At 38.9% G+C, this 25523-nt stretch overlaps 1 protein-coding gene across 6 annotated transcripts in view; it reads right to left on the reverse strand.

Annotated features, from left to right (window-relative positions):
- Positions 1-1452: 1452 nt before the first annotated feature.
- HMGXB4 (HMG-box containing 4) overlaps positions 1453-25523 on the reverse strand; it is a 36824-nt gene continuing 12753 nt past the window's right edge. For all 6 annotated transcript variants that reach the window (XM_012787051.3, XM_012787047.3, XM_012787041.3 and 3 more), the window contains 6 exons: positions 11847-11928; positions 10602-10666; positions 9167-9272; positions 8532-8701; positions 4092-4214; positions 1453-3583 (listed from right to left, as the gene is read on the reverse strand). In XM_012787051.3, the coding sequence (XP_012642505.1) occupies positions 3539-3583; positions 4092-4214; positions 8532-8701; positions 9167-9272; positions 10602-10666; positions 11847-11928 (591 nt within the window). In that variant the 3' untranslated portion in view covers positions 1453-3538. The remainder of the gene's footprint in view (positions 3584-4091; positions 4215-8531; positions 8702-9166; positions 9273-10601; positions 10667-11846; positions 11929-25523) is intronic.

The following is a 25523-nucleotide window of genomic DNA, read 5'->3' on the forward strand; positions in this document are numbered from 1 at the left end:
AAAAATAGAAACTAATTAATTGGCTAACTAAAAATATATAGAAAAAATTAGCCGGGCACGGAGGTGCATGCCTGTAGTCCCAGCTACTCAGGAGGCTGAGGCAGAAGGATTGCTTGAGCCCAGGAGTTTGAGGTTGCTGTGAGCTGGGCTGATGCCATGGCACTCTAGCCCGGGGAAAGAGAGTGAGACTCTGTCTCAAAAAACAAAACAAAACAAAACAATCCTGATTAAAAATATGTTTTATAAGTGTGCTAATAAGAAACAAGCTCATTCAGTAAAAATTTCCATTTACTTTTTCCTTTTAAGTGTTTTAGCAATATTAATATCATGCGTTATTGAGGGTCCCTTGAGATTGACAGTCTGTATAAATGTAATCTGTTATGTCCTTTAAGCACTTATAAACAAAAATCAAGATACACTGCCTATAAAATTTAAAGACAATAGTATGATAAGAAAAGTGAAAGCCAGTTGGACATTTGAATAATGCAAAGATCTCAGATAGCTTTCCTGCAGTCACATTTGCTCAGAACTGTAAAGAATGTATCCTGATGAATTATATGCAAGATTTAAATTTGCAAGTAGTTTAGGTTAGAAGGAACTTAGGCTTTGGGGTCAGCTGTACAAGTGTTCTTATTCTGGCTTTGCCATTTACTAGCTGTATAAACTTAGGAAAAGTGCTTTGTAGCATCTTCCTCCTCATCTGTAAAGGGGACAATATAAGGCTTCTGGGAGGATTAAGTGATATAAAGTATGCAAATCACTCTAATAGTCATTTAGTGATATGTTGGTCTCTTTCTTGCTGCCTCTCCGTAGGATGTTAGCCTTTTAATCAAATGTATTATTTCACTATTTTTGACTTTTAGCACCTAGAATCTGCACTGAAATTTTTACTTGGAAAAGTCAAATTCCCATATAGTCAATGTTCGTAATATTACTAAACATCCATGCCAGGCTGGCTGGCTGGCTGTAGGCTTGGGGACAGGGAGGTGACATTAACACTATTTTACAGATGGGACTTTGAAAGCCTATAAAGGTTAAGTGACTTACTTACTTAACATCACTGACTAAGCCAGACAGTGATGAAACAGCATGAGACAAACCATATTTACCACATGATACAGGTACAACTCTTACACAAGATAAATATTTTCTTGATTTAGGCCAACACCATAATGTACATAGTTTCATTTGCCAATAAATAAAGCCACAGTTATCAGATTCACTGGATTTGCAATTTGGAAAACAGAAAATGAGAGCCTCTAAATGTAAAAATTAATAGAAACAGAGTAAGATTTATGTCAGAAAAATCGCTAAGATTAGAAACTTGACCTCTATTGCAGGTTGATTTTTTTTTTGGGGAAAATTATGGTATGATACGTATGAAAAACAGGTTTTATAATTTCATAGCAACTATGATTAACACAATTAGGGAAAAGACAGCTGAGACTGGGCTACAAATATTAAAAAGGTGATTTTTAATAATATAAGTACAAAATTTTATTTCTTTATACAACTGTAATGGGATTTGGATCAAACCACTAGAATTTATTTAAAAAACAAAATAAAACAATGATACAAAAACTGCAAGAAGGTCTGAATCCAAAGTTTTTCCTCTAATAGTACCAAATACCACAAGGTACATATTATCATACAAATGTGTACAAATTTAAATACAAATACAATAGGGCTGGGTTTCAAAGGAAAACAAACAAACAAAAAGCAGGTCCTCATCAGGATTTCATTAATGTATACAAATGACAATGGTAGGACTGACTTCTTCCTGTACTGTTCATGTCTTCCAGACCCACACTAGCTACCCCAGTATCAAACAGGAAACTCCCAGGGGTACAAATGAGGCATGGTACAAGGTACTAACACGTGAAATCAAGCTAAGATTTCTGCTCTTCTTGATTTTGGTTTCCAAACATTCCCATTTCCTTCTGTTTCCCCAATTAAATCTCAAAACTGCTCTGAGCTGAGACAGGGATTCAGCAGCCAGAATACCTTTAAGCAGCACAGCCCTGTGACAACACTGGTGGGAGAAGGGAAGGAGTAAAATAGGACGCAGGCTGGCTGCCCTGTCCCCAGAGATTTTCTTTGATGCTGTAGTGCTCTGTTGAGGCCAGGAGAAGAAAGCACAGTTATCCCAGAGCTTGGTTTTGGTAGGGAATCTCACACGAAATTTAAAAACAACCCTGAAGTACTCAACTGTCTCCTTTCCAACTGGGAATCAAAAGTCAGGTTCTTTGGAAATAAGGGCAGCTGGGAATGGTAACATTCCTTTTTATTTTACTTTCTTGACATTATTGAAGGCCATGAAATTCTTTATAAAGAATTAGAATCCTAATATAATGATTACTTTTGATACCTTAATATGTAGATGATTTAGAGTTTTCAGAACAGACCAGAGGAAGGAAGGGAGAAATGACAAATCTGTATCTTCCACATGCTGTTGCTGGTGGAGGCTTTTGTTATTAAATTATATATACAGAAATTTACAGGATAAATTAAAATCTAAGAGATTTTTAAAGAGTTAAATACACATAATTGAAATACACATTCACACGCACACATAAATAAACCTACATGAGAACTGAGTACTTTTTTTTGCAATTCACTTAAATGTGGAATGCAGAACACTGTGTATCTGCCCACCAGGGGAACCCATAAGATGAACCCAAGAATAGTGCCGGGCAAAGTTTATCCACAACAACCAAGCAACTAAGCAGCAGCATGTAAAAACTTGGTGGCAAACTTAATGCTGCCAGTGAAAGATACCAGCTTTTGGTGTGGCAGACCAAATATTCTGGGTCAGCTCAGAATATATGTAGGTTCAACTGGTGGCACTGACAACTTTACCCATTTCAAGGTATTTTCTGCTGCCAGGGCTCGCATAACTCCTTGGCCTCTATTGAGGCTACCAATGATTACAATAAAGTTTGAGACGTGGACACCTGTATAATAGGCATCAGAATAAACTCTCTACTCAGTTCACCTAAGTCATCTCAATAACTATCATGGGAATGACTTTATCACCTCCTACCTAGGTCACTTCAAATAGAAAAGCTGTGTATTTTCAGTCAACTGGCATCCTTCCATAATCTTTCCCATTACATTTCAGACTGTAAGACAGGTAAGGCAAATGGTCAGTGACGGGTCTGGAGGTCCAGCTGAGTTTGGAAAAATAATCACATTTTAGCTGTCCATAAAGAGATGCACTTGGCACCTAGAACAAGCCCCCAGCCCCCACGTTACATTGATTTTTAAGGCAGATTTATCCACCACAGGAAAAAAGAATCCCAGGCCCATATTCATGCTGAAGTTTCCTCTTAGCTAAACCTTTACCATTTCATAAAATTATTCAAAGCAAAGTAATTACAGTCCTATGTATATATTGTACATTATATATATATATATATATATAGGTATAAAAATTTAAAACCTACACCCAGAGGCCAGTGAAGGGATCCGGAACAGTCATATATACACAAACCAGCAATGGTGTAGGATAAGGTTTCTGTCTTGGGAGTCTTTGCTGTCACAGTCCAGGCATGATGTAAGCAATGTTGTCTAGTGTGTTTGACTGCAAAACAAGGTAAAAAGGTTCAATTGAAGAGTTCTTTACCTTGGTTCCCTGAGATATGTTTCTTTGTCCAGGGGAGACAGATGAGAGAAATAAAGTGAAGTTAGAAAAAATAGGGTGAGAATGAAGATGGCATCCTGCTGTTTGTTATACTAGGAGCTTTTCTGTTGACTTCTCCCCCATTAATCCTAAGTAAAAAGAGAGGCAGAAAATTCCTGTACTGTCTGTGTGTGTAGAATGGCACACAGGAAACACAGGAGTTACAATGCCTCAATGGCTAGAATCCTCTTCTCTCCTAAGTAACGTTTTGGGAAATGGCATGTTTTCTAGTTTCACCGAAAGCATGGCATGTATTTAATAATGTAGTATCATGTTCCATGGACTGACAGATGAAGGAAGCACCAGATGCCACAAAGCCTTATGAGCCTGTGTGCCTGACAATGCTCATTAAGGTAAGGCTTCTCTGATTACCAATGGATCAGGCCCTAAAAATCCAAGGAAAACTCACCAAGACCTGCTTGGGACAGCCATTCAATTCAGGTAGTTGTGTGGTCAGACACGCCAAGGGGCCAAGGGCACAGATGATGGAATCCAGAAGCACTGACAGACTACCAGACACAGCCACCATGCCCTGAAAAGGAGAGCATTAAAGGAGAGGAGAGTGTAACTCGAATCATACTGATGCTCTCTCCATGTTCTGGTTGACTTCCTCACATAGATCTTTAAATCCCGGCAGTTCTAATCACACAATATGAAACCTGCAGCAGAAATGGACGTTTACTTTGATAACTCTGTTAAGTTGTTTAAAAAAAAAACTTTAACAATACACTCCCAGGTTTCCTTTCTATATTCCCAACCCATCTAACCTTGGGGAGATCACATAACTCCTCTCTCCTTAAGAGGAATAGTGAAAAATGTTTTACCTACTCTGGATAGCTGTTGGCAAGATTTGTGGGATCATGTGTGCAAAGTATATCTGTTATAAACTCCACAAATATAGCTGAAGTGTGATTATTATGAGAATTCTACAACCCTTACATGTTAACATTTAACAGACTTCTTCATGTATGTGGCTTTTGGTAGCTGATGACATCACTTTCATAGGTTGACTTGTTCACCTCTGAAAAAAAGTGAATTTGGCTCATTTCAAATTTTAATTATCTTGTATAATTTGTATTGTCTATATATTTGTGATTCAAAGAGATAAATGGGACTGCTTGCTATCAATGCTGCTGCCCAGCTCTTGTATCATCTGCTTTAACAAGAAGCACTGTGACATTTAAGCAGGCAGCATAGCAGAGTCCTTAAGAGAATGAACTCTGGACCTGGGCTGCCTGGGTCCAGATCCTGGCTCCACCACTCAGTGTTACTGTACCGGGGCAAGTTGCTTGCTATACTGTGTCTGTAAAATAGAGCACGAATACCATCTGCAGCACAGATGGGACTGAGATAATAAAGTACCTGGGATGGTGTCTGGTACATGGTAAATACTTAAAAATATCAATAATTGTTATTTCCAATGTCTTTATCTTCAAAACTGCATTTCCGGTTGTCTGCTAGGGCTCTTTTTTTGGATAGTTTTTTTTTTTTTTTTGAGACAAGGTCTCGCTTTGTTGCCCAGGCTAGAGTGAGTGCCGTGGCGTCAGCCTAGCTCACAGCAACCTCAAACTCCTGGGCTCAAGCGATTCTCCTGCCTCAGCCTCCAGAGTAGCTGGGACGACAGGCATGCGCCACCATGCCCGGCTAATTTTTTCTATATATATTAGTTGGCCAATTAATTTCTTTCTATTTATAGTAGAGACGGGGTCTCGCTCTTGCTCAGGCTGGTTTCGAACTCCTGATCTCGAGCAATCTGCCCGCTTCGGCCTCCCAGAGTGCTAGGATTATAGGCGTGAGCCACAGCGCCCGGCCTTGGATAGTTCTTAATCTCACCATGCTATAAAGAGGAATAACCTTCCCATCGAAATCCACCCCTCCTCCTAGCATCCAATTCTCTCCCAAAGTCACCACCCTTCACACAACTGCCTGGTCTCAAAGCCTCAGCCATCGCCGCCTCTTCCTTTCTCTCATCTTCCTTGTCCACCATCTTCCCTCTGTACTTTCTGAGAGCAGCAGCACAGCAAGAAGTTTTTAAAAGCATGGATCTTGAGGTCTTCAAAACTTAGGGGCTGAACTCTAGAGCAAGTGACTGCACCTAAGTGTCTTTTTATTTCTATAAAAGAAGGGGAACAAAAGTTCTGCCTCACAAAGCTACAGTGTGAATTAAATGAAATAATCCATACAAAGCACTCTGAACCAAAGCAGGTTAAACATTCAATAAATGTTAGTGATTAGTAGTATTTAATATTACTCTATTAACTTTGCCCTACAGTTATTTATAGCCACTATTTTATGTCTGACTCTCCTAATGGATTCTAAGTTCCTTGAGGGCAGGAACCATGTCCATTCCTTTTTATGTCCTCCCAGTAACAACTAGTGTTCCACGTATTGTAACAAAGAACTAGTGAGTGTCAGAAGAGGCTTTGTGAAAGTAAGGTCCCATGAGCAACTTGAATTCACTCAGTGATACTGAGTAAACTCTCAATAAGCATTTATTAAATTAAATTAAAATCTTTGTCATGTCTAGACTAGATTATTATTACAAATTTTCCCCAATTCTAGTCTCTTTTCACTCCCAATCTAAAATAAAAGTTATCCTAATTTGGGTTCTAGCCTTAATTTGCTACTTTATGCATTGTATGTTCCAGTTTTACTGCTAAAATGCTGAAACCTACTGTTTCAGCATTTTAGCAGTAAAACTCTTCTTCAAATAAAACCTTATCCTAGGCCGGGCGCGGTGGCTCACGCCTGTAATCCTAGCTCTCTGGGAGGCCGAGGCGGGCGGATTGCTCCAGGTCAGGAGTTCAAAACCAGCCTGAGCAAGAGTGAGACCCCGTCTCTACTATAAATACAAAGAAATTAATTGGCCAACTGATATATATATAAAAAATTAGCCAGGCATCGTGGCACATGCCTGTAGTCCCAGCTACTCTGGAGGCTGAGGCAGTAGGATCGCTTGAGCCCAGGAGTTTGAGGTTGCTGTGAGCTAGGCTGACGCCATGGCACTCACTCTCCCTGGACAACAAAGTGAGACTCTGTCTCAAAAAACAAAACAAAACAAAACAAAAAAACAAAAACCTTATCCTTATATGAACTCCAATATATAAAATAAGCTAAAAGATATGGTTAAAGTGGATATGGGGACCTAGGCCCCAATGGGCTTCCTTTCATCCTTCTTTGCAAAAGATGCTAAGGTTGAGGAACAGATGGAATATCTCTCTCCAACATCTCCACAGGACACAATCCTACTCACCCTGTATGGTACAGTTTGAACACTACTCTCTTTCACAAAGCCTTCCCTAATTCCTCCAAACTCTCTTTGTTCTCCAACAGTATTTTAACTGCTTAAGCTAGCACAGTATGACAAGATGAGAAGAGGGCTAGAAGTGAGGCAATCTGGACTCTAGCTCTGTTATATATAGTTGTATAAACTTGCAATATTCACTGAATTTCATTAGGCTTCAGGTAGTCAATCTATAAATGAGCAAACTATATTAAGTCAATGATCCTTAAAGTGTGGTATGAGTTTCAGATGACATATAGGTAAAGATTAACTATTTTGATAATTATATATCCATTATGATGTTCATTAGAAAAAAATTACTATATAAAAAAATAAAAGAAAAAATTAAAAAAAGAAAAAAATTACTATAAAGTAAATAACAGTATACATGGTATACAGAAATTGCAAAATTGTGGGGATATATGCAAATGAATAAATTCTGGGGAAAAGTGGACTCAAGGGAGAATGAGTATGGAGTTTCTTTTGGGAGTAATGAAATGTTCTGGAATTACATCGTAGTGATGGGTCCATAATTATGTGAATATACTAAAACCCATTAAATTCTGCACTTTAAAAGGGTGAACTTTATGGTATGTGAATTATATTTCAATAAGATTGTTATAAAATATAAATGGACTAGAGAATCTACAAAGTCAGACAAAATATTAGCTATAATAATGTAAGTATGATTAAATACGAAATCACAGAATATTTTATTCTAGAAATACCTATATCCATTCAGATATTGAGCCTATAGGAAAGTGCTGAAGTTCTTCTTACACATGCTGAGTTTTTAGAAACTAGCCAAAGAACTTAAATATAGCTTTAACTCTTATGGCCTTTGGCATTTTATTTACTGAATAATAATTCAACTTTCACACAGAAGCAAGTGGTTAGTTTTCTATTACTACACTGATTTCTTTGCTGAAATGTCTTACTAGAGCTTGGTGCAATGCTCAACTAGTGTACTGAAGAGTGAGCTAAGGAGGCAATATGGTTAAAAACTGAATATGGCAATAGAAATGGAACATGACAGCTTTGCAGGTTAAGTGATTCTGAAATTGAAGCTAAAAAGGACAAAGATCCCCTTAGGGCACATGGTGCTATATAATTCAAGTGCAGAGTAATGAAGAGCTTAGAATCTCAACTTCCTCATTTGCTACCTATTTTCAAAGTGGAAGATCTCTTAATACCCTATACAAAACTTTGCTGGAAATGCACAGAAAAATTCAAACTCTCTGAGAAGTACAAGTTATCAAACTGCTATGAGATTTGCATTTATCTTTTCTACTGTATTCTTTAAAAAATAAAAATAAGTTACAGTGCATTTTAACTTCTTTTTGTGCCACTGTTTCATTAGGATGGTAACAGTGTAAACTTTGAGAGCTAATAGGTAGATTCTAAACCTCTAGGTGTTTCTGCTACCATTATGTCTTCTTTGTCACTACATCCTGAATACCTGGCATAATTTAGCATAAAGTAGTTGTAAAATGAATGTACATGAAATGAGTGAATGAATCCAAATTATGCGAAAACTGGGGTCACGCTGCTGATGGTTGCACTCACCTCAGTTTCCTGCAGGCGGTGACCGATGAGGCTTAGAGACTCTCCCAACAGCTGAAGATGAGCAGCAACATCAATGGGCTCTGTCTCGGGCGCTTTGGCTGGCGAGGCTGGTAACAGCATGGTGGTGGGTGGGGACTTCTTCTGGGGTGACAGTACTCCTGCAGAAGAAGCTGACAACAGAAGGATGAGGGAGTGAGGTAAAACTTGTCTACAGCCTTGAACAACACAAAAATGTTCCTCCTGATTTTCCCTTTTTATGAACTATACCAGGCATTAGCAAAACCATGGCCTGTGGGCTAAATCAAGCCATGGTCTCTTTTTGTATGGCCTGTGAGCTAAGAACGGTTTTTAAGGGTTGTAGAAAAAAAAAAAAGAATATGTGATAGAGGATGTACATGGCACACAAGGCCTGTAATAGTTACTCTCTGGAGCTTTAGAGAAAAAGTTTGCTGACCTGCGATTTACATTTTCTAAATTTGAACAACTTATTTTGTAGGCTATAATATTCAGTAATAATGCCTGAGAATCAAGGTCTGCTTCTAATATAGCTGTTTTGCCAATTTCCTAGTAAGGAAGCAAAATTCATAGTGCTTTAGAGAAAAGAATTAAAAGCAGGAGGCAGATGTGGTCACTACCTTTTAGTTTTATAGAACCTTCTGAACTGGATGCTTTTCTTTTCACAGTTGTCGCTTCTGCTTTGTTCTGTTTGTGCTGCAGATACTGAGCTTTTTGCTTCCAAATCTGCAATCATAGTGCATAATAAATTAAATTAATTAAAAAGGACAAAAAGTAAAAGAGAAAGCAGTTGTGAAGGAACAAAATGAAGAAAAGAAAGGCAACAGTGGAGGGGGGCAAACAAAGGGTTGATACTAACTTTTAAGCTGGGGGGTCACTGAATTAGCTTCTGACGGTTGATTACATTAATACCTTAGTATAGGGCTATAAACATTCCCCAATGCCAATGGTCAAATCTCAGTATTCATTTTTAGAGACCACTCTAAGGTTGAAATGTAAAATCATATAGAGTAAACATCTGGCTCAATATAACGTTCATGTGATTTAAATATTTCCTCTAACCTGCTGGTTGGCAATACCAATAGCAGGATAACAATGACATGGAAAACAAAAACTAAGGATAATGTATCTGGGTGAAAAATAGCTGTTCAACTAGATGAGCTGCACCTTAAAGCAAGATGGCAATTCTTGTGCCTACACTACCTTCATATCATCCAATTGGAAAGTATGAATGATTCAGATGACTGTTTATTATCATTGTCTTATTAGCTTCTTAGAAGTAGGGTACATTATTTGATAATGGTTGATGAGGATAGTGACCTGGTACCTGGTTACCTAGTAAGCATATTCCTATGTTTTTACTGTTTACAGTGACTATTAAAGTGGATAACTTTCCTCAGTTCTCAGACTGTGACTGACTATGACTACTAGGTAACTGTAGTAAAGGGCTCTGACTTCAGATTTTCTCTTGAAACTTTTTGATTGACTTTTGATTGAGACAGGGTCTTGCTCTATCGTCCATGCAAGAGTGTAGTAGTGCAATCATAGCTCACTGCAACCTCAAACTACTAGGCTCAAATAATCCTCCCCTTGAGCCTCCCAAGTAATTAGGACTACAGACTGTGCCACCATAACCTCCTAGGTGGTTTTTTATATTTTTTGTTGAGACAGGGTCTTGCTATGTTGCCCAAGCTGGTCTGAAACACCTGGTCTCAAGCGATCCTCCTGCTTCAACCTCCCAAAGTGCTGGGATTACAGATGTCAGTCACTGTGCCTGGCCTTAATCACTGCCCATTAGGTAATCTTTTGACTCAAACGTGACATTTTTGGAAAAAATTAGACAAGGTTAGAAAAGACAGCTTTGCTGTAGCTAAATCCTCACCTAGATTAAACTGACACCAGCAGTGTTATTGACCTCGGCTAAACTATTTTCCCTTGATTTGTAATTTTTTTCACTATTTTCAGTGCTATCTTGCTGGAAGATCTATAGAAGAATCACACATTTTGGAAGGCAAAAAATAATGAAAAAATATATTCATAAGAAAGCATACTTACCAGTTTGTCCTTTTCTGGCAATTGCTTCCACACCTCAGCCAGTTTTTTACTAAGTTCACCAAAATCTGGCATAAGAGTAAAAAACCCAATATAGTAAAGGGTTAGCTATTAACAACACAGAAGATTGATGAGTGCAAAAACTGGAAAAAGCGTTTCGAAGATTAGATTTAAATACTGCAAGATTTTTCCAGAAAACCAACCTAACCCCATCACTTTTCTTCTGGTTTTTTTCCACAGGGAAGGGGAAGTTTTTGTGGTCCCGAGACAGGCTCAAATCCTCGCACATATACTCTCTGGGGATTTATTCCTAAAGCATCTTTCTGGTGTCTTTTAATTTGATCCTACAATATAAGGCCTATCAACTTAGGTTAAAGCATATATGCTCTGTAGAATTTGATAAAAGATGTTAGATTTTTACCAAATTTCTGAGAGATCAGAACCAAAGGATTTCCCTATAGCAGCTCAGAAGCAGTCCTCCAGATGTGTAATACTACCCTTCCATTTGTATGACAAACTTACGCTTTAAATAACATATTCATGTGTGCCTCACAGCAACCTTGTGGAGTAGGCAGGGCAGTATTTTACACATTAGGCAAATGAGATTTGTAGAAGTAACTTGTCCAGGGTCTCAGTACTCAATAAATTATATAATATATTCCACACTTTATTATAAAATAGGCTTTGTGTTAGATGATTTTGCCCAATTGTAGGCTAATGTAAGCGTTCTGAGAATGTTTAAGATAGGCTAGGCTACAATGTTCAGTAGGTTGGATGTATTAAACACATTTTTGACTTACAATATTTTTAACTTTTGATGGGTTTATCTGGACATACCCATTGCAATTTCGTAAGTTGAGGTGCATCTGAACGACAATATGATACAAGACATCTTGTTATAACTCTATATCCAAGGGCGGTTTCAATAAAAGGTCAATTGTAGAATCTTGGCAATGAATAATTATATATTTGGGTGCATTTATATATGTACTGTACTTTATAACACTTAATCTTGCATAGTTTCCTATCTTATCAGCTTAAGAAATATGTAAAAAAAAAAAAAAAACCCTCAGATTTTTTGTGGATGGGGTAAACTAAGGCAAAATCTAAAGTGATTTACAGAACTGAGGAAAGGAATGGGATTTGTACGCTAATGCTATGGGAAGAAGTTGCCTTCTGACAATGAATTGCACTGCTCCAGAGATACAAATGGAAAGTAAAACAACTAAAGACCAGAAGTGCTCTTACCTATACCTGGATGGTCAGCCACAATGGTTACACGATACTCTTTACAGAACACCTGGTAGGCCGACATATTCTTCTTTTTTGGCTAGTGCCACATAGAAAATAGAACAGGGTAAGACTTGATTAGAACCTAAGTTTAGTAACCCTGAAACTATGGTAACAAAATAGAAAGAATACCTAGACTCTTCTATCAAGGAAAGAGTTTTAAATTACTAACCAGTTTTCCTAAACAGGAAAATTAATTTTTAATCCATGTTTTTTATCACTCAGAGATTGATATCAGTTCTAATTTTAGCAGGTAAAAACCATCTGCTAAATTATTTTTAGATTTTTCAGGTTGTTGCAACTATATGCTAATTATTTGTAAATGCCTTTATTCTTCCCTTATACAATTCCACGTTACATATTTCTTTTAGAACTAAGTGCTAAGAAAATCTTTACCTCTCCTAGGTGTCTATTTTTCTCATCTTTTAAAATCAGGACCATGTAATTTCCTTTTAAACTTTAAGACCAGAAATCTAAGAGCCAAATCCATGTTCTTTTTGTTTCTCTGGTTTTGATTTCTAATCTTATAATTTCCCTCAACCTGTTTTAATGTCATTTATAGTTTATCACTATTTGATTGTTCACATTCTTGTGGTTCAAGGTGAGAAATAAGTAACCAAAGACACTTCCTTGGTAGTCAATGTCAGACAAACCCCTCTCACCTTTCATTTCAACAAACTCTTTCTTTATACTAATTGAAGCATATTCGTTCTTCGCTGTATCATGACAATGCAAACGGAGTGTATGAATTTTGAGAAACAAAAATTAAATCATTTTTAAAGCCAGTTTGACAAGGGATATCCAAAACAAAGTATTATATTTCTAGACATTCCTTTTTACAACTATCCATAGACTAAGGGAGAAAAGTTTTCCCACCTGAAAAGGGGCATTAGATTAAGTATCATCTGTCCAGCTTTCTCATTTTGAGAATGGGCAAAAAATTAACTCAGAGAAATAGTTTGTGCTGAGGGTACCACAGCTAAGCTAATTATAATACTAGAACGACTACAACCCAGGTAGCCCTGATTTTCAGAACTATGCTATGTGAGCGAAGGAAGAAAATATGTTGCTTCCTTACAGAAAAAGTTACTATTTAAAATAAAGTGTGAGGTCCTACATCTCCTGCTAAGGAGTCCTCTATTTCCTCCTAGTCCTTTCTGGCCCTGCAGTTATTAAGATGACATGAATATTTGGTGCTCTAAAAGCCACTATAAACTTTTGTATGCCTTAAGAGTCAGATTTTACAACTAAAACCAAAGCAACAACACAGTCCTGCCTCAAGGACTATGCATCAAGAATTGTATTTTGTTTTAAACAAAGCTTGTTCGTGTACTTGGTTTACTTGCCTTAGTTCTTAATGTTTTCACCATAAAATAATTACCCTCAAAGGACAAACACCGGCTGAGACTGATAATAAAAACCTTGTGTGATGGCCCGGACTTTAATTCCAAAAGGAATTCTGAAATCATTCTGATGAATAGAAACATCCCCAGAACACCTTCCAAGGTAATGTTTGAATAAGATAGCACTTATTTGGATATAAATATTGTGGCATGTTAAAAACTTAGTTTCAAAATTTTATACTAATCTTAGAAATGGCTTGTCTATATGCTTGACATTACTAGAATACATGATGAAAGAATAATGTGTGGAAGCCTACCCTTTGCCAAATCTTTCCCAACTGAGAATCAATCTCACCACTAAATACTGACAACATTAGAAGGAATATGTGCTTGAGAGATTTCACAGCCCAACTGGCCATATTATAAAACTTGCCAGGAAGGCATTTTAATAATGTTTTCTTGAACATGATATAATACTGCAAAAAGTTAATGCTACTATTCTGCAAGGCTATCTATAGCTGTACTATAAAATTAAAACCACATTTATAAAATTAGTAAGAGTTCTTAGCCAATATACTACATCCAAATTTATATAATGAAGAAAAGGGGATTCTCTTCATAATTCTCATAAAGGACTTTATTCCATTATGAAAATAAACTAGCATTTATTGAGTACCTGTACTGGGTGGTAGTATAGTAGTAAACAGTTAAGATGATGAGCTTCTGAAGCCCAGATCTTACTCTAAGGAGGTTAGCAGCATAAAATAGTGGAAAACACATGAAATTAAAAGTTTAAAGGCCCGCGATCTTATCCCAGCTTCATTATATACTAATTATTTGATCCCAAATAAAACACATGCAAAGTGGATAGCTTTTCTGACATGTGATATTAAACATATTTTTCTGGCTGGGCCCACACCTGTAATTCTGGCACTTTGGGAGGAGGATCATTGAGGGCCAGGAATTCAAGACCAGCCTTGGAAAAGTGAGACCCTGTCTCCACAAAGAATAAAAGAATTAGCTGGGCATAGTGGCTCATGCCTATAGTCCTAGCTACTCAGGAGGCTGAAGCAGGAAGACTGCTTAAGCCCAGGAGTTTGAGGCTGCAGCAAATTATGATGACACCACTGTACTCTAGCCCAGGTGTCAGAGTAAGACCCTGTCTCAAAAAAAAAAAAAAGTATTTTTCAATGGCAAAGAAGAAAAAGCAGAGACTAAAAAGAAGGAAAGATTTCAAAGACAACAGAAAAAAAGTGACCCCTTAAAGTCCTCTACCATTCATTTATTAATAAATGTTGATTATCCATATATGCTAGATATTGGGAATACAGACAAGAATCAGACATACAATCTACCATATAAGACAGACAAATTGGTCATACTAATAGAATGCAGTGCTATTACAGGGACAGTACTGGGTGCTATGGGAACATGGAATGAGAGTACCTCACCAAATTTGTGAGTCAAGAAAGCTTTCTGGAGGAAGTGACATTTCATCGACTTGAGAGCTGGGTAGAACCAGGCAGATGAAGAGTGGTTAAGAGTGTTCCAGGTAGAGGGAACATGTGGTACACTCATCAAAGGAGAGAGAGGTAAGAGATGACGTTAGAGAAGTAGGCAGAGCCCAAACTGAAGCCTCACAACCATATTGGAGAGTACGGACTCTAACCAGAAGAAGCAATGTACATATCCCCCAGCAGGAAGTGACAGCCAGGGTTGCACCTCAGCACTGTGGAGAGCAAACCGGAGAAGGGTGAGAGCAAAGGCAGGAAGATGGCTCAGGATGCTGCTGCAGGAGTGCCAGGGAGGGACGATGATGGCCTACAGCCAAGACAGTGAGGCTGGAGAAAAGCAAATAAATTGGAAAGGAGGGAGACATGATGGGTTCATCAGAAATACTGTGGCAAAATGGACAGGGCTTGGGCTTTGGAGACCAAAAAACCTGGGTTAGAATCCTGATCAAATTATTTACTAGTTACACAAATTGCTTCATTTCCCTGAGCTGTAGTTTCCCTATAAGGAAAACTTGGATAATACCATTTAACTCAGAGGTGGGAATTAATCAAACAGTGTTTGGTATTTCAGTCGGTACTCAATGACCTTATTTTTGTGGGAGGCAGAATTCCAAGATGGCCCCCATGATCGCTGCCCCTGGTATGCGTGCCCCGTGCTCTGCCTTCCCCCACATGTGGGCGAGACTGGTGAATATGATGGGTTATCAGTTCTATGCTTGTTATATGGCAAAGGGGATTTTGCAGATGTAATTAAGGTCTTTAGCAAGTTGAATCTGAGTTAATCAAAAGGGAGATTATCCTGACTGGACCTGACCTTATCATATGAGCCCTTCCTTAAAAGAGACAAGAAGCCTAGCAAGTTATTTTAAAGATACCAACAAACTAATTCTAAAGTTCATATGAAGAGGCAAAGGACCCAGAATAGCCAACATAGTACTGAAGAACAAAGTTGGAGGACTGACGCTACAGTAATTAAGACAGTGTGGCACTGGTAAAAGAAAAGACAAATACATCAGTGGAACAGAATAGAGAACTCAGAAATAGGCCCTCATAAATACAGTCAACTGATCTTTGCCAAAGCAGTAAAGGCAACACAATGAAAAAAAGACAGTCTTGGCCAGGCGTGGTGGCTCATGCCTGTAATCCTAGCATTCTGGGAGCCCAGGCAGGTGGATTGCTCAAGGTCAGGAGTTCAAAACCAGCCTGAGCAAAAGTGAGACCCTGTCTCTACTAAAAATAGAAAGAAAATGAATTGGCCAACTAAAAAAAATATATAGAGAAAAAAATTAGCTGGGCATAGTGGTGCATGCCTGTAGTCATAGCTACTTGGGAGGCTGAGGCAGTAGCCTCGCCTGAGCCCAGGAGTTTGAGATTGCTGTGAGCTAGGCTGACGCCACGGCACTCTATCCTGGGCAACAGAGTGAGACTCTGTCTCAAAAAAAAAAAGACAGTCTTTTCAACAAATCATGCTAGAAGAACTGGACATCCACACGCAACAACAACAACAAAAATTTAAACACAGACCTTACACCCTTCACAAAAATTAACTTAAAAGGAATCACAGACCTAAATGTAAACTGCAAAACTACAAAACTCCTAGAAGATAACACAGGAGAAAATCTAGATGGCCTTGGGTTTTTAGTGACGACTTTTTAGAAACAACATGGAAGACACTCCATGAAGTAATGAAGTGATAAACTGGACTTCATTAAAATTAAAATCTTCTACTCTGAGAAAGACACTGTTAGGAGAATGCAAAGACTATCTACAGAATGGGAGAAAATATTTACAAAAGACTTATCTGATAATGAACTATTATCAAAAATACAGAGAGAACTCTTAAAACACAACAATAAGAAAACAAACAACCTTATAAAAACTGGGCCAAAGACCTGAATAGACATCTCATCAAAGAACATACACAGATGGTGGGGTTGAGGCAGGAGGATCACTTGAGGCAAGGACTTTGATGCTGCAGTGAGCAACGCTGCAGTGAGCTATGATCGTGCCATTGCACTCCAGCCTGGGCAACAAAGGGAGATCCTTGGGGTGGGGGTGGGGGGACGGGACAGGACCCAAAACATGCATACATACATATGGTAAAAATGGTGCTCCATACGACGTCATCAGAGACATGGAAATTGAAACAACACTGAGATACCACTATACACTTATTAGAATTGCCAAAATCTAGAACCTGACAACACTAAATGCGAGTGAGGATATGGAGTAATAGGAACCCTCATTCACTGCTGGTGGAAATGCAAAACAGCGAAGCCACTCTGACAGTTTGGTGGTTTTTTACAAAACTAAACATATTCTTACCATACAATCCATTTATGTCCACACAAAAACCTGCACACAGACATTTATAGCAGCTTTTTGCATAATTGCCCAAACTGGAAAGCAATCAAGATGTCCCACAGTCAGTGAATGAATAAACTGTGGTATACCCAGACAATGGAATAATATACACTGCTAAAAGAAAAAGGGCTATCACGCCATGAAAACACATGGAAGAAACTTAAGTATTAATACATATTACTAAGTTAAAGCAACCAATCTGAGACAGCTACAAAGCAGAGAGGATTTTTAGGGCAGTGAAAAATGTTCTGTATGATACTATAATGGTGGAAACACGCCATTATACATTTGTCAAAACCCACAGAATGGACACCACCAAGAATAAACTCTACTATAGACTTTGGGGGATAATTACATGTCAGTGTAGGTTCATCAGGTATAACAAAAGCACCATTCTGGTGGGGGATGCTGACAGCTATACTTGTGTAAAGGAGGGTATATACGGGATGTCTCTATACTTTCCTCTCAATTTTGCTGTGAACCTAAAACTGGTCCAAAAAAATAAAGTTTTAAAGGAAGAGTTTTCCTGAAAAAATTTCAGATGTAATGGAAACTAGATTAAACTAGAATTCAGGAAAAAAAAGAGACAAAGAGCAACAATACTCTCACACTCTTCTGCTGGACATGAACTTGAAGAAAATAAGTTGCCATGAGTTTTGCAACTCAAAGGAACTGAATGTCGCCAACAACCTGAATGAGCTTGCAAGAGGACCTGGGAGCCTCAGATGAGAACCCAGCTCTGGCCAACACACAGATTTCAGCCTAAGCACATAACCCAGGTGAGCCTCACCTGGACTTCCTATCTATAGAACTGTGAGGTAAACAGATATTGTTTTAAACTGCTAGGCTTGTGATAATCTCTTATGCCACAATATGTCACAAAACTAATGAGTTCTTTTCTATTCCTTATGTATTTTTCAAAATAGACATTGTGGCATCCCAAAAACCAATACAAGTTTAAAAATAGAAATTGTGGTGGAGGAGGATATGGTGAAATCTATATCAGACAACAAAAATGGAAGCAAGCTCTTTATTTTATTGAAATAAATAGTAAGGATCCTAATTTTTGGCATTCTGGTCAAGCTAGTCCTATTGAGAGATATTAAGTCTGTTCTGGGTGCTGCATCTCCTTTTATTAATTTAGTAGCAGTTTTATATCCCCAAATATTTTATGCATTCTAACAGAGGATCCAAGGATCTTTCCTTTCAAATCCCCTTTACTGGGCCCAAGACATATCCATCTCTCTCTCTCTCTCTCTCTCTCTCTCTCACACAAACACACACACACACACACACACACACAGAGTGTTCGTGTAAATTTTATAGGTGCCCATTTGAAGGGGGGTATGACCAGTCTGGGTGATTCCACTTGTTGTTCTTTTCACTCTAAGAACCTACACCTTGGCGTGAGGTTGGCAGGGTTAATAAATCGGCTTTCCCCAGTTGCTGTATGTCCCTTTCAGTGTGTTGCAACTCACTACCCAACTGTGATTCCGGTGTTTGTAGCTGATATAATTTTTTAAAAAAGTAAAATTATGTCTCCCGAATACATACTAATGATTTCATCTGGTGCTAAAGAGAGAAAAATCTAGTGGCAACGGACTCATGTTCTGCTGGACTAAGAATCTGTTGGCTTTCAATGTGGAGCCTTCCTAAAGGATTTTCAAGGGAAACTCTAACTATAACTTTCATTTTATGTGCTGACCTTAGGACCTAACCATTGTGTAAGATATAACTCCAGTCTGTGAACCTAAAATTCAGATTTTAAACACAAGGGTTAAAATTTCCCAGGGCACATACATTTTTCTGAATTACTAGTTAGAAATACACAAATAGTAGATGATCTCCCTATATACAAAATATCTTCACGAGATCCCAAATGCAAGGCCAATAATTCCACTCCAGACTTTCTCATGCAAGAAAACACATAGGATGGCAAATGGATCACAGCCATGGATGTGCTTAAATTTAATAAAGTGCTAATATTTGGAAAACTTGGGTATCTTATTATTGGTATAAATTACTTGCAAACAAATTGTACCTGTAGCAAATTACTTCCAACAAGTCCACTTACTAAATGTGACTCATCATGTAATTTTACAGCCAGAATTTTCTTCTAAATATTCCATGAGGCCTGTCACAATATCAAGACCTTTCAAAAAGCAACTTCTAATGCTCTTTATAAAACAGTCCTGCTTAACTTTTTTGAGTCATAGAATTCTGAGAACCTGATGAGAATCCCTCTTCCTGACTCTAGTGTAAGATCCTGTTTTAAAGGATAAAACATCTGGGGGTTAAGGCATAATACTGCTTATGAATCTTAAAAATAACATTTAGCTTTCTCCTGCTAATGACAGGAACTCAATCTCTTTAATTTCCCTAATACAAATGATGTTAATAACAATGTCCTGGCTGGGTGAGTTGGCTTACACCCACTACTTGGGGAGGCCAAGGCAGGAGGAAAGCTTGAGGCCAGGAATTCAAGACCAGCCTAGGTAACACAGTGAGATCCTATGTCTACAAAAAATAAAATAGAAAAACAATGTCCATAATATAAATGATTTTTTTTTTTTTTTTTAATTTTTAGAGATAGGGTCTTACTCCATTGCTCAGGCTGGAGTGTAGTGACATGATCATGGCTCACTACAGCCTCAAACTTCTGGGCTCAAGCGATCCTCCCACTCCAGCCTCCTAAGCAGATGGGACTATAGATGCACACCACTATGCCAGGCTAATTTCTTTTATTTTTTTAGAGAGAAGGTCTTGCTGGGTTGCCCAGGCTGGTCTTGAACTCCTGGCCTCAAGCAACCCTCCAGCCTCAGCCTCCCAAGTAGCTGGGATTACAGGTGCGAGCCACTGCACCTGGTTTATATAAATGATGTCAGTACCACGTAGGAGACATTGTTATAAGACTTAACCTGTAGAAACTTATTTAATCCTCACAGCAACTCTACAAAGTAAGTCCTTCTGTTACTGCCAGTGTGAAGATGAGGAAACTGAGATCGCAGTCCCAAATCTGGGAAATGGCAGGGGCAGCATCTGAACACATGCAGTCTGGCTCTGGAGCCCACACTCATAACCACTGTACCATCTGATGCTCTTCTGAATTAACTGGACTGAGATCCCCACATCTGATCTGGCTAAAAGGAATGGCTATCAGGTTAGAGGTTTTCACACGAACATTTTATTTTAACTACTTTGAATGGAAATCTTTCTAAAATGTACTCTTCTATCTCTCATACTACATCACTGAATGTAATTTAAACACTCTGTATAGTGAAAAGAGCATAGCTCCTGCAGTCAGAAAACCTGGGTTCAGGCCAGGCGTGGTGGTTCACACCTGGAATCCTAGCACTCTGGGGGGCCGAGGCAGACGGATCGATAAAGGTCAGGAGTTCGAGACCAGCCTGAGCAAGAGTGAGACCCCATCTCTACTAAAAATAGAAGGAAATTAGCTGGAAAACTAAAAATATATAGAAAAAATTAGCTGGGAATGGTGGTACATGCCTGTAGTCCCAGCTACTCGGGAGGCTAAGGCAGAAGGATTACTTGAGCCCAGGAGTTTGAGGTTGCTTAAGCTAGGTTGACGCCATGGCACTCTAGCCCAGGCAATAGAGTGAAACTCTGTCTCCAAAAAAACAAACAAACAAAAAACCCTGGGTTCAGATTCCTGTTCTGCCACTAACAGGTGTGTGTCCTGGGGCAGTTCATGGGTCATGAAAATTCAGTGGTGTACTGGAGATAAAAAACTAGTGCAGTGCCTACAACATTTTAAGAACTCTATAGATAACTATTATGATTGTGATTTACTAATTCCTACTCTGCTCTCCTGCCCCCTTCCTGGAAGAAGGCAAGCCCTGCAGCAATACTCTCTGCCTTCTACATGATTACTTATAAATTTGTTGGCTTCACTATAGTCACACCAACTTTTTAGGGTTTCCTGAACATCCTGTGCCCTCTCTTATATCACGGCCTTCACATATATTTTTCATTCCCTGACTGAAATGCCTACTCCTCTTTTTTCCACCTGGTAATTCCTACTTGGCCTTAAGATTTGGTTCATGATACCTCTTCCAGGAGGCCTGTCATTCCTAGGTCTTCTTTACACTCCCTCAGCCTTCCGTACATGCCTGTTAAGGTTCTGAGTACTTTCCTACTGGTTTGCTAGACCCAAAGCTCTTTGAGAAAGCAGACACTGTATGATTATCTTATTCATGTCTGTCTCCTTAGCACCTGGCAAGTGCCTGGCACAAGGTAAGTGCAGAACAAATATGTACAGAATGAATAACAAAGTCTCAGCATTGCGTGTGAAGGGGCCAGAGTGTGCATTCATTTCTTTTACCTTGTCTGATTTTCACAACACCCTTGTGAGTGAAGTAGGCTGGGTGCTAGTGCCCAGTTTTAAGAGTAAAGGAACAGTCAGAGGGGTCCCATTGCCTGACTCAATGTTCTTTCCCCCAGTGACCATACTGCTCTCCAATGAACTGTAGATTTTATGACATCTGCTTTTGCTCCTTAGAGGCCCTGCTTTCTTTCTGGTTCTTAACTGTTTCCAAATCTGTGATATAACGGTAAAGTTTGGCTCCTAAAGGTGAGGTGTTATATTAAGGTGGGGTATCTATGCATAAAAACAAAATTTCCTTGCTTAGTCTAATATGTAAAATGATTGGTGGAAAAAAAGTTTAAGAAAGATATTTTAAAGTATATTTTATGCTTTTGAAGAACTTAAGACATAAACAACAGTAATTATAACTGCAGCTAACATTTACCAAGTCATGCCCTGTGCTAAGTGTGTTACATGCATCACCTAATTTAATCTAGATAACCCCATTTTACAAATGAGCAAACAGAAAAGTGAGGAGGCAATCTCAAGAGAACAAAGCTAGTACGTAGCAGACTAAGTAAGAATCCAAATCTGCTGAATTCAAGTCTGGCTTTTAACCACTTCATTAAACTCTGCCTCTTAAATTTGAAAAACAACCCTTTCACTTCTCAATAGGGCAAATCTCAAATGCTGGGATACTGTATCAGTTTTCTTTGACTTAGAATCTACTTTTATCTTGCCATAGATGTATTATGGCACTGAATAACCATGTCTTAAAGTTTGAGAAAGGCATGTTGTATAGTGGAAAGATTACAGGCTTGGAAAGAAATCTGTATTTCAATTTGGCCCCGTATCTTTTCTTCTCAGCTTCCTTGTCTGTCAAGAGGAGCTGATGGCAGCCATCCACCAAGACTGGTAATGTATGGAAAACACCTAGGAGAGCCCGGCACACAGTAGACACTCAACAGATGGTGGTGACTATTTTTTTACCAACTATTGTTGTCATTCAGCCTCAGTTTTGCCAGAGGGAGAACTTATGTTGTACAAATCTAGTTATTAATATAATTCAGAATTTAGTTTATTAGTAGATCAACAAACAATGCCTGACTGTGCCAGGCACTAGGCTACCTAGCCTAGCCTTAGGTTGCTTAGAGTAAGTGCATGTATTCTGGAAACATACAGATAACTGAAGGGATAGCTTTGAAGTGGCAACATCACAGGATACTATTTTCAGTGGATGAATGGCTTTTATTGATTTAGTAAAACCTAAAAGTAGAGTAAGTTTGAAATGTAACTGTACCCTGTTTCTTTAATAAAAACAAAAAAATTCCACTTCAATGGGATGATCTTTAGTGGAAAATCATCAAGATATTACCACATGATTTTTCTACTCTTCCTTAGAAAGCAGGACTCAAAACAACAAAGCCAACCAACTAAACAAGGAAAAACAAAAGTCACTTCCAAACCAAAACAACACTTAAAGGCCACCTTTCACTAGGGAGGTAGTCTAATTTCCCTCTCCATGTCAGTCAAAAGTCCCTACTAAAAGCCCACCCCTGCTGTGCTCACTTCCACACTGCTCACCCTTCCCTCAACCCCACTGCACTTGAACTTCCTGGCCTCACTAGCATGAGACCAGCCTACTCTTTTTATTTTTTGGTGACAGTCTCACTCTGTTGCCTCGGCTAAAGTGCCGAGGCGTCAGCCTAGCTAACAGCAACCTCGAACTCCTGGGTTCAGGTGATCCTCCTGCCTCAGCCTCCCAAGTAGCTGGACTACAGGTGTGCACCACCACACCTGGCTAACTTTTTTCTATTTTTAGTAGAGACAGGGTCTTGCTTTTGCTCAGGCTAGTCTTGAATTTCTGACCTCAAGTGATCCTTCCACCTTGGCCTCCCAGAGTGCTAGGATTATAGGCATGAGCCACCGTACCAGGCCCAGACCAGCCTACTTTTGAAACTGCCTTTCCTCTCCCTCTGTGATTCACCTCTAATGTAACTGTCCTTCCCCCTACTCTTATATAAAAGTCTTGGTATAAGTGTTCTATAAGATTCCACTCTGGGTGCAATTTCTCTCATCCATTTACTTACTTCATTTATTGTATACGAACACCCAATTTCTAATCCTACTTCCAACTGTTTTACCAAATTCCAGGTCTTGCATTTCCATTGCTCTCTGGAAATTTCCACTGAGATGATGATTATAACAACTAACACTTACTGAATGCTCACTAATGTGCTCATCACTGTGCAAAGACGAAGTTCCTAAACTTTCTTGGTTCACAGCGCTCATGTGGATTTTCACATGGTGATTGCTTTTTCCCAGAGCAATTACACTCAGCCTCACAAAGATGTGACAATACTGAAAGTAATGTAACGTACATTGTTGAAACCAGGAATTACTTAGATAATTAATAGTTCAAAAGACATCTGACAGATGTCAAGTATTGCTGTTTCTCTTGAAACTTTAAAATATTTAAAATATCACACGTTGCTCTGGTGAGTTTGATGTGGTACCACACAGGTGTGCGTTGGCCCCCGAGGCCCTAAACACTTTTATGTGTATTGTCTTGTTTAATCCTTCACAACCCTATGCGATAAGTCTGTTAACACCCACAACTTGGAGTCCAGCATCACATTGCTTGTGAGAGGTAGAAGCAAGATTTGGACCCAGGTGACCTGACCCCACATGCCACTTTCAACTACTAGTTACGCTGAATCTCCTGACGCTTGTATCTCAAAATCTAACTTGCCTTCTTCTCCCAAAACCAGCTATTCTTCTCACCTTCTCTATTATTTTTTTTAAAATTTTTTTGAGACAGGGTCTCACTCTGTCGACCTTCTTTCTTTTTATTATGGTCCTGGTCACAGGGTGTGAGTTAGAAAGGCTCACAGAGGCCTGCAGCAGTTCTGCCAGACGGTTCTCCGGTCTCTGCTCACTGTCGGCTGAGGGAACACTATTTCTGAAGCATTCTGTTCTATCTCTGGGTGGACTTTGAACCTGACTTTTATGTAGTTATTTTTTATACGGAATCAAATTCCAGGAAAGGATATTTTTTTAAAGCTTCATAGGAAATTTTTATGCCCAACTCAGGTTTAAAAAACACTATACACACCAAGAAGATTTGTTGGATAAATAAGTGATTAAATTCAGATTGACTACTTCAGATTTTTTTGATACACAATTCAACAGTAATTAATAATAAGGTTTTGTTATAAATTAAAATTCATTTTTTCTAGTAATTGCTAGCCACATGGGGGAATTATATATGAGTAAGTACCTAACCTTGACGAGATTATTATTTCCCAAGGCACCCAGGTTCAAACCTTAAGAGACATCCCTTATACTGATTTAGGTTTTTGGCTTGCCAAATGCAAGCCCCATTGCCAGATCCTGTCAGTTTTCTTTCAGAGTCTCTCCTGAATCTATCTGTTCAACTTTATTTCTCTCATGCTTTTATTACTGATCTTCTGGACTATAATAGCCTCCTGGGTGGTCTGTCACAAGTCTCTTCAGTCTAATCCACCTTGTACAGCTCTATCATTTTATTCTTCTTTTTTTTTTTTTTGAGACAGAGTCTCACTGTGTCACCTGGGCTAGAGTAGTGTGGCATCAGCCTAGCTCACTGCAACCTCAAAATCCTGGGCTCAAGTGATCCTCCTGCCTCAGCCTCCTGAGTAGCTGGGACTTCAGGTACGTGCCACCATGCCCAGGTAATTTTTTCTTTTAGTAGAGACGACGTCTTGTTCTTGCTCAGGCTAGTCTCGAGCTCCTGACCTCAAGTGATCCTCCAGCCCCAGCCTCACAGAGTGCTAGGATTACAGGCGCGAGCCACTACCTGAGCCACTACCGCCAGGCCCATTTTATTCTTAAAATTATCATTTAGATCTGCGGTCCCCAACTCCCAGGCTGCAAAGCCTACCAGTCCCAATCGGAACAGGCCACACAGCAGGAGGTGAGCTTCAGGAAGCAAAGCTTCATCTGTATTTAGAGCTGCTCTCCATTACTTGCATCACTGCCTAAATTCCACCTCCTGTCAGATCAGCAACAGCATTAGATTCTCACAGGAGTGCCAACCCTACTGTAAACT

This window comes from Microcebus murinus, chromosome 10, assembly GCF_040939455.1.
Source record: "Microcebus murinus isolate Inina chromosome 10, M.murinus_Inina_mat1.0, whole genome shotgun sequence".
NCBI classification, from domain to species: domain Eukaryota; kingdom Metazoa; phylum Chordata; class Mammalia; order Primates; family Cheirogaleidae; genus Microcebus; species Microcebus murinus.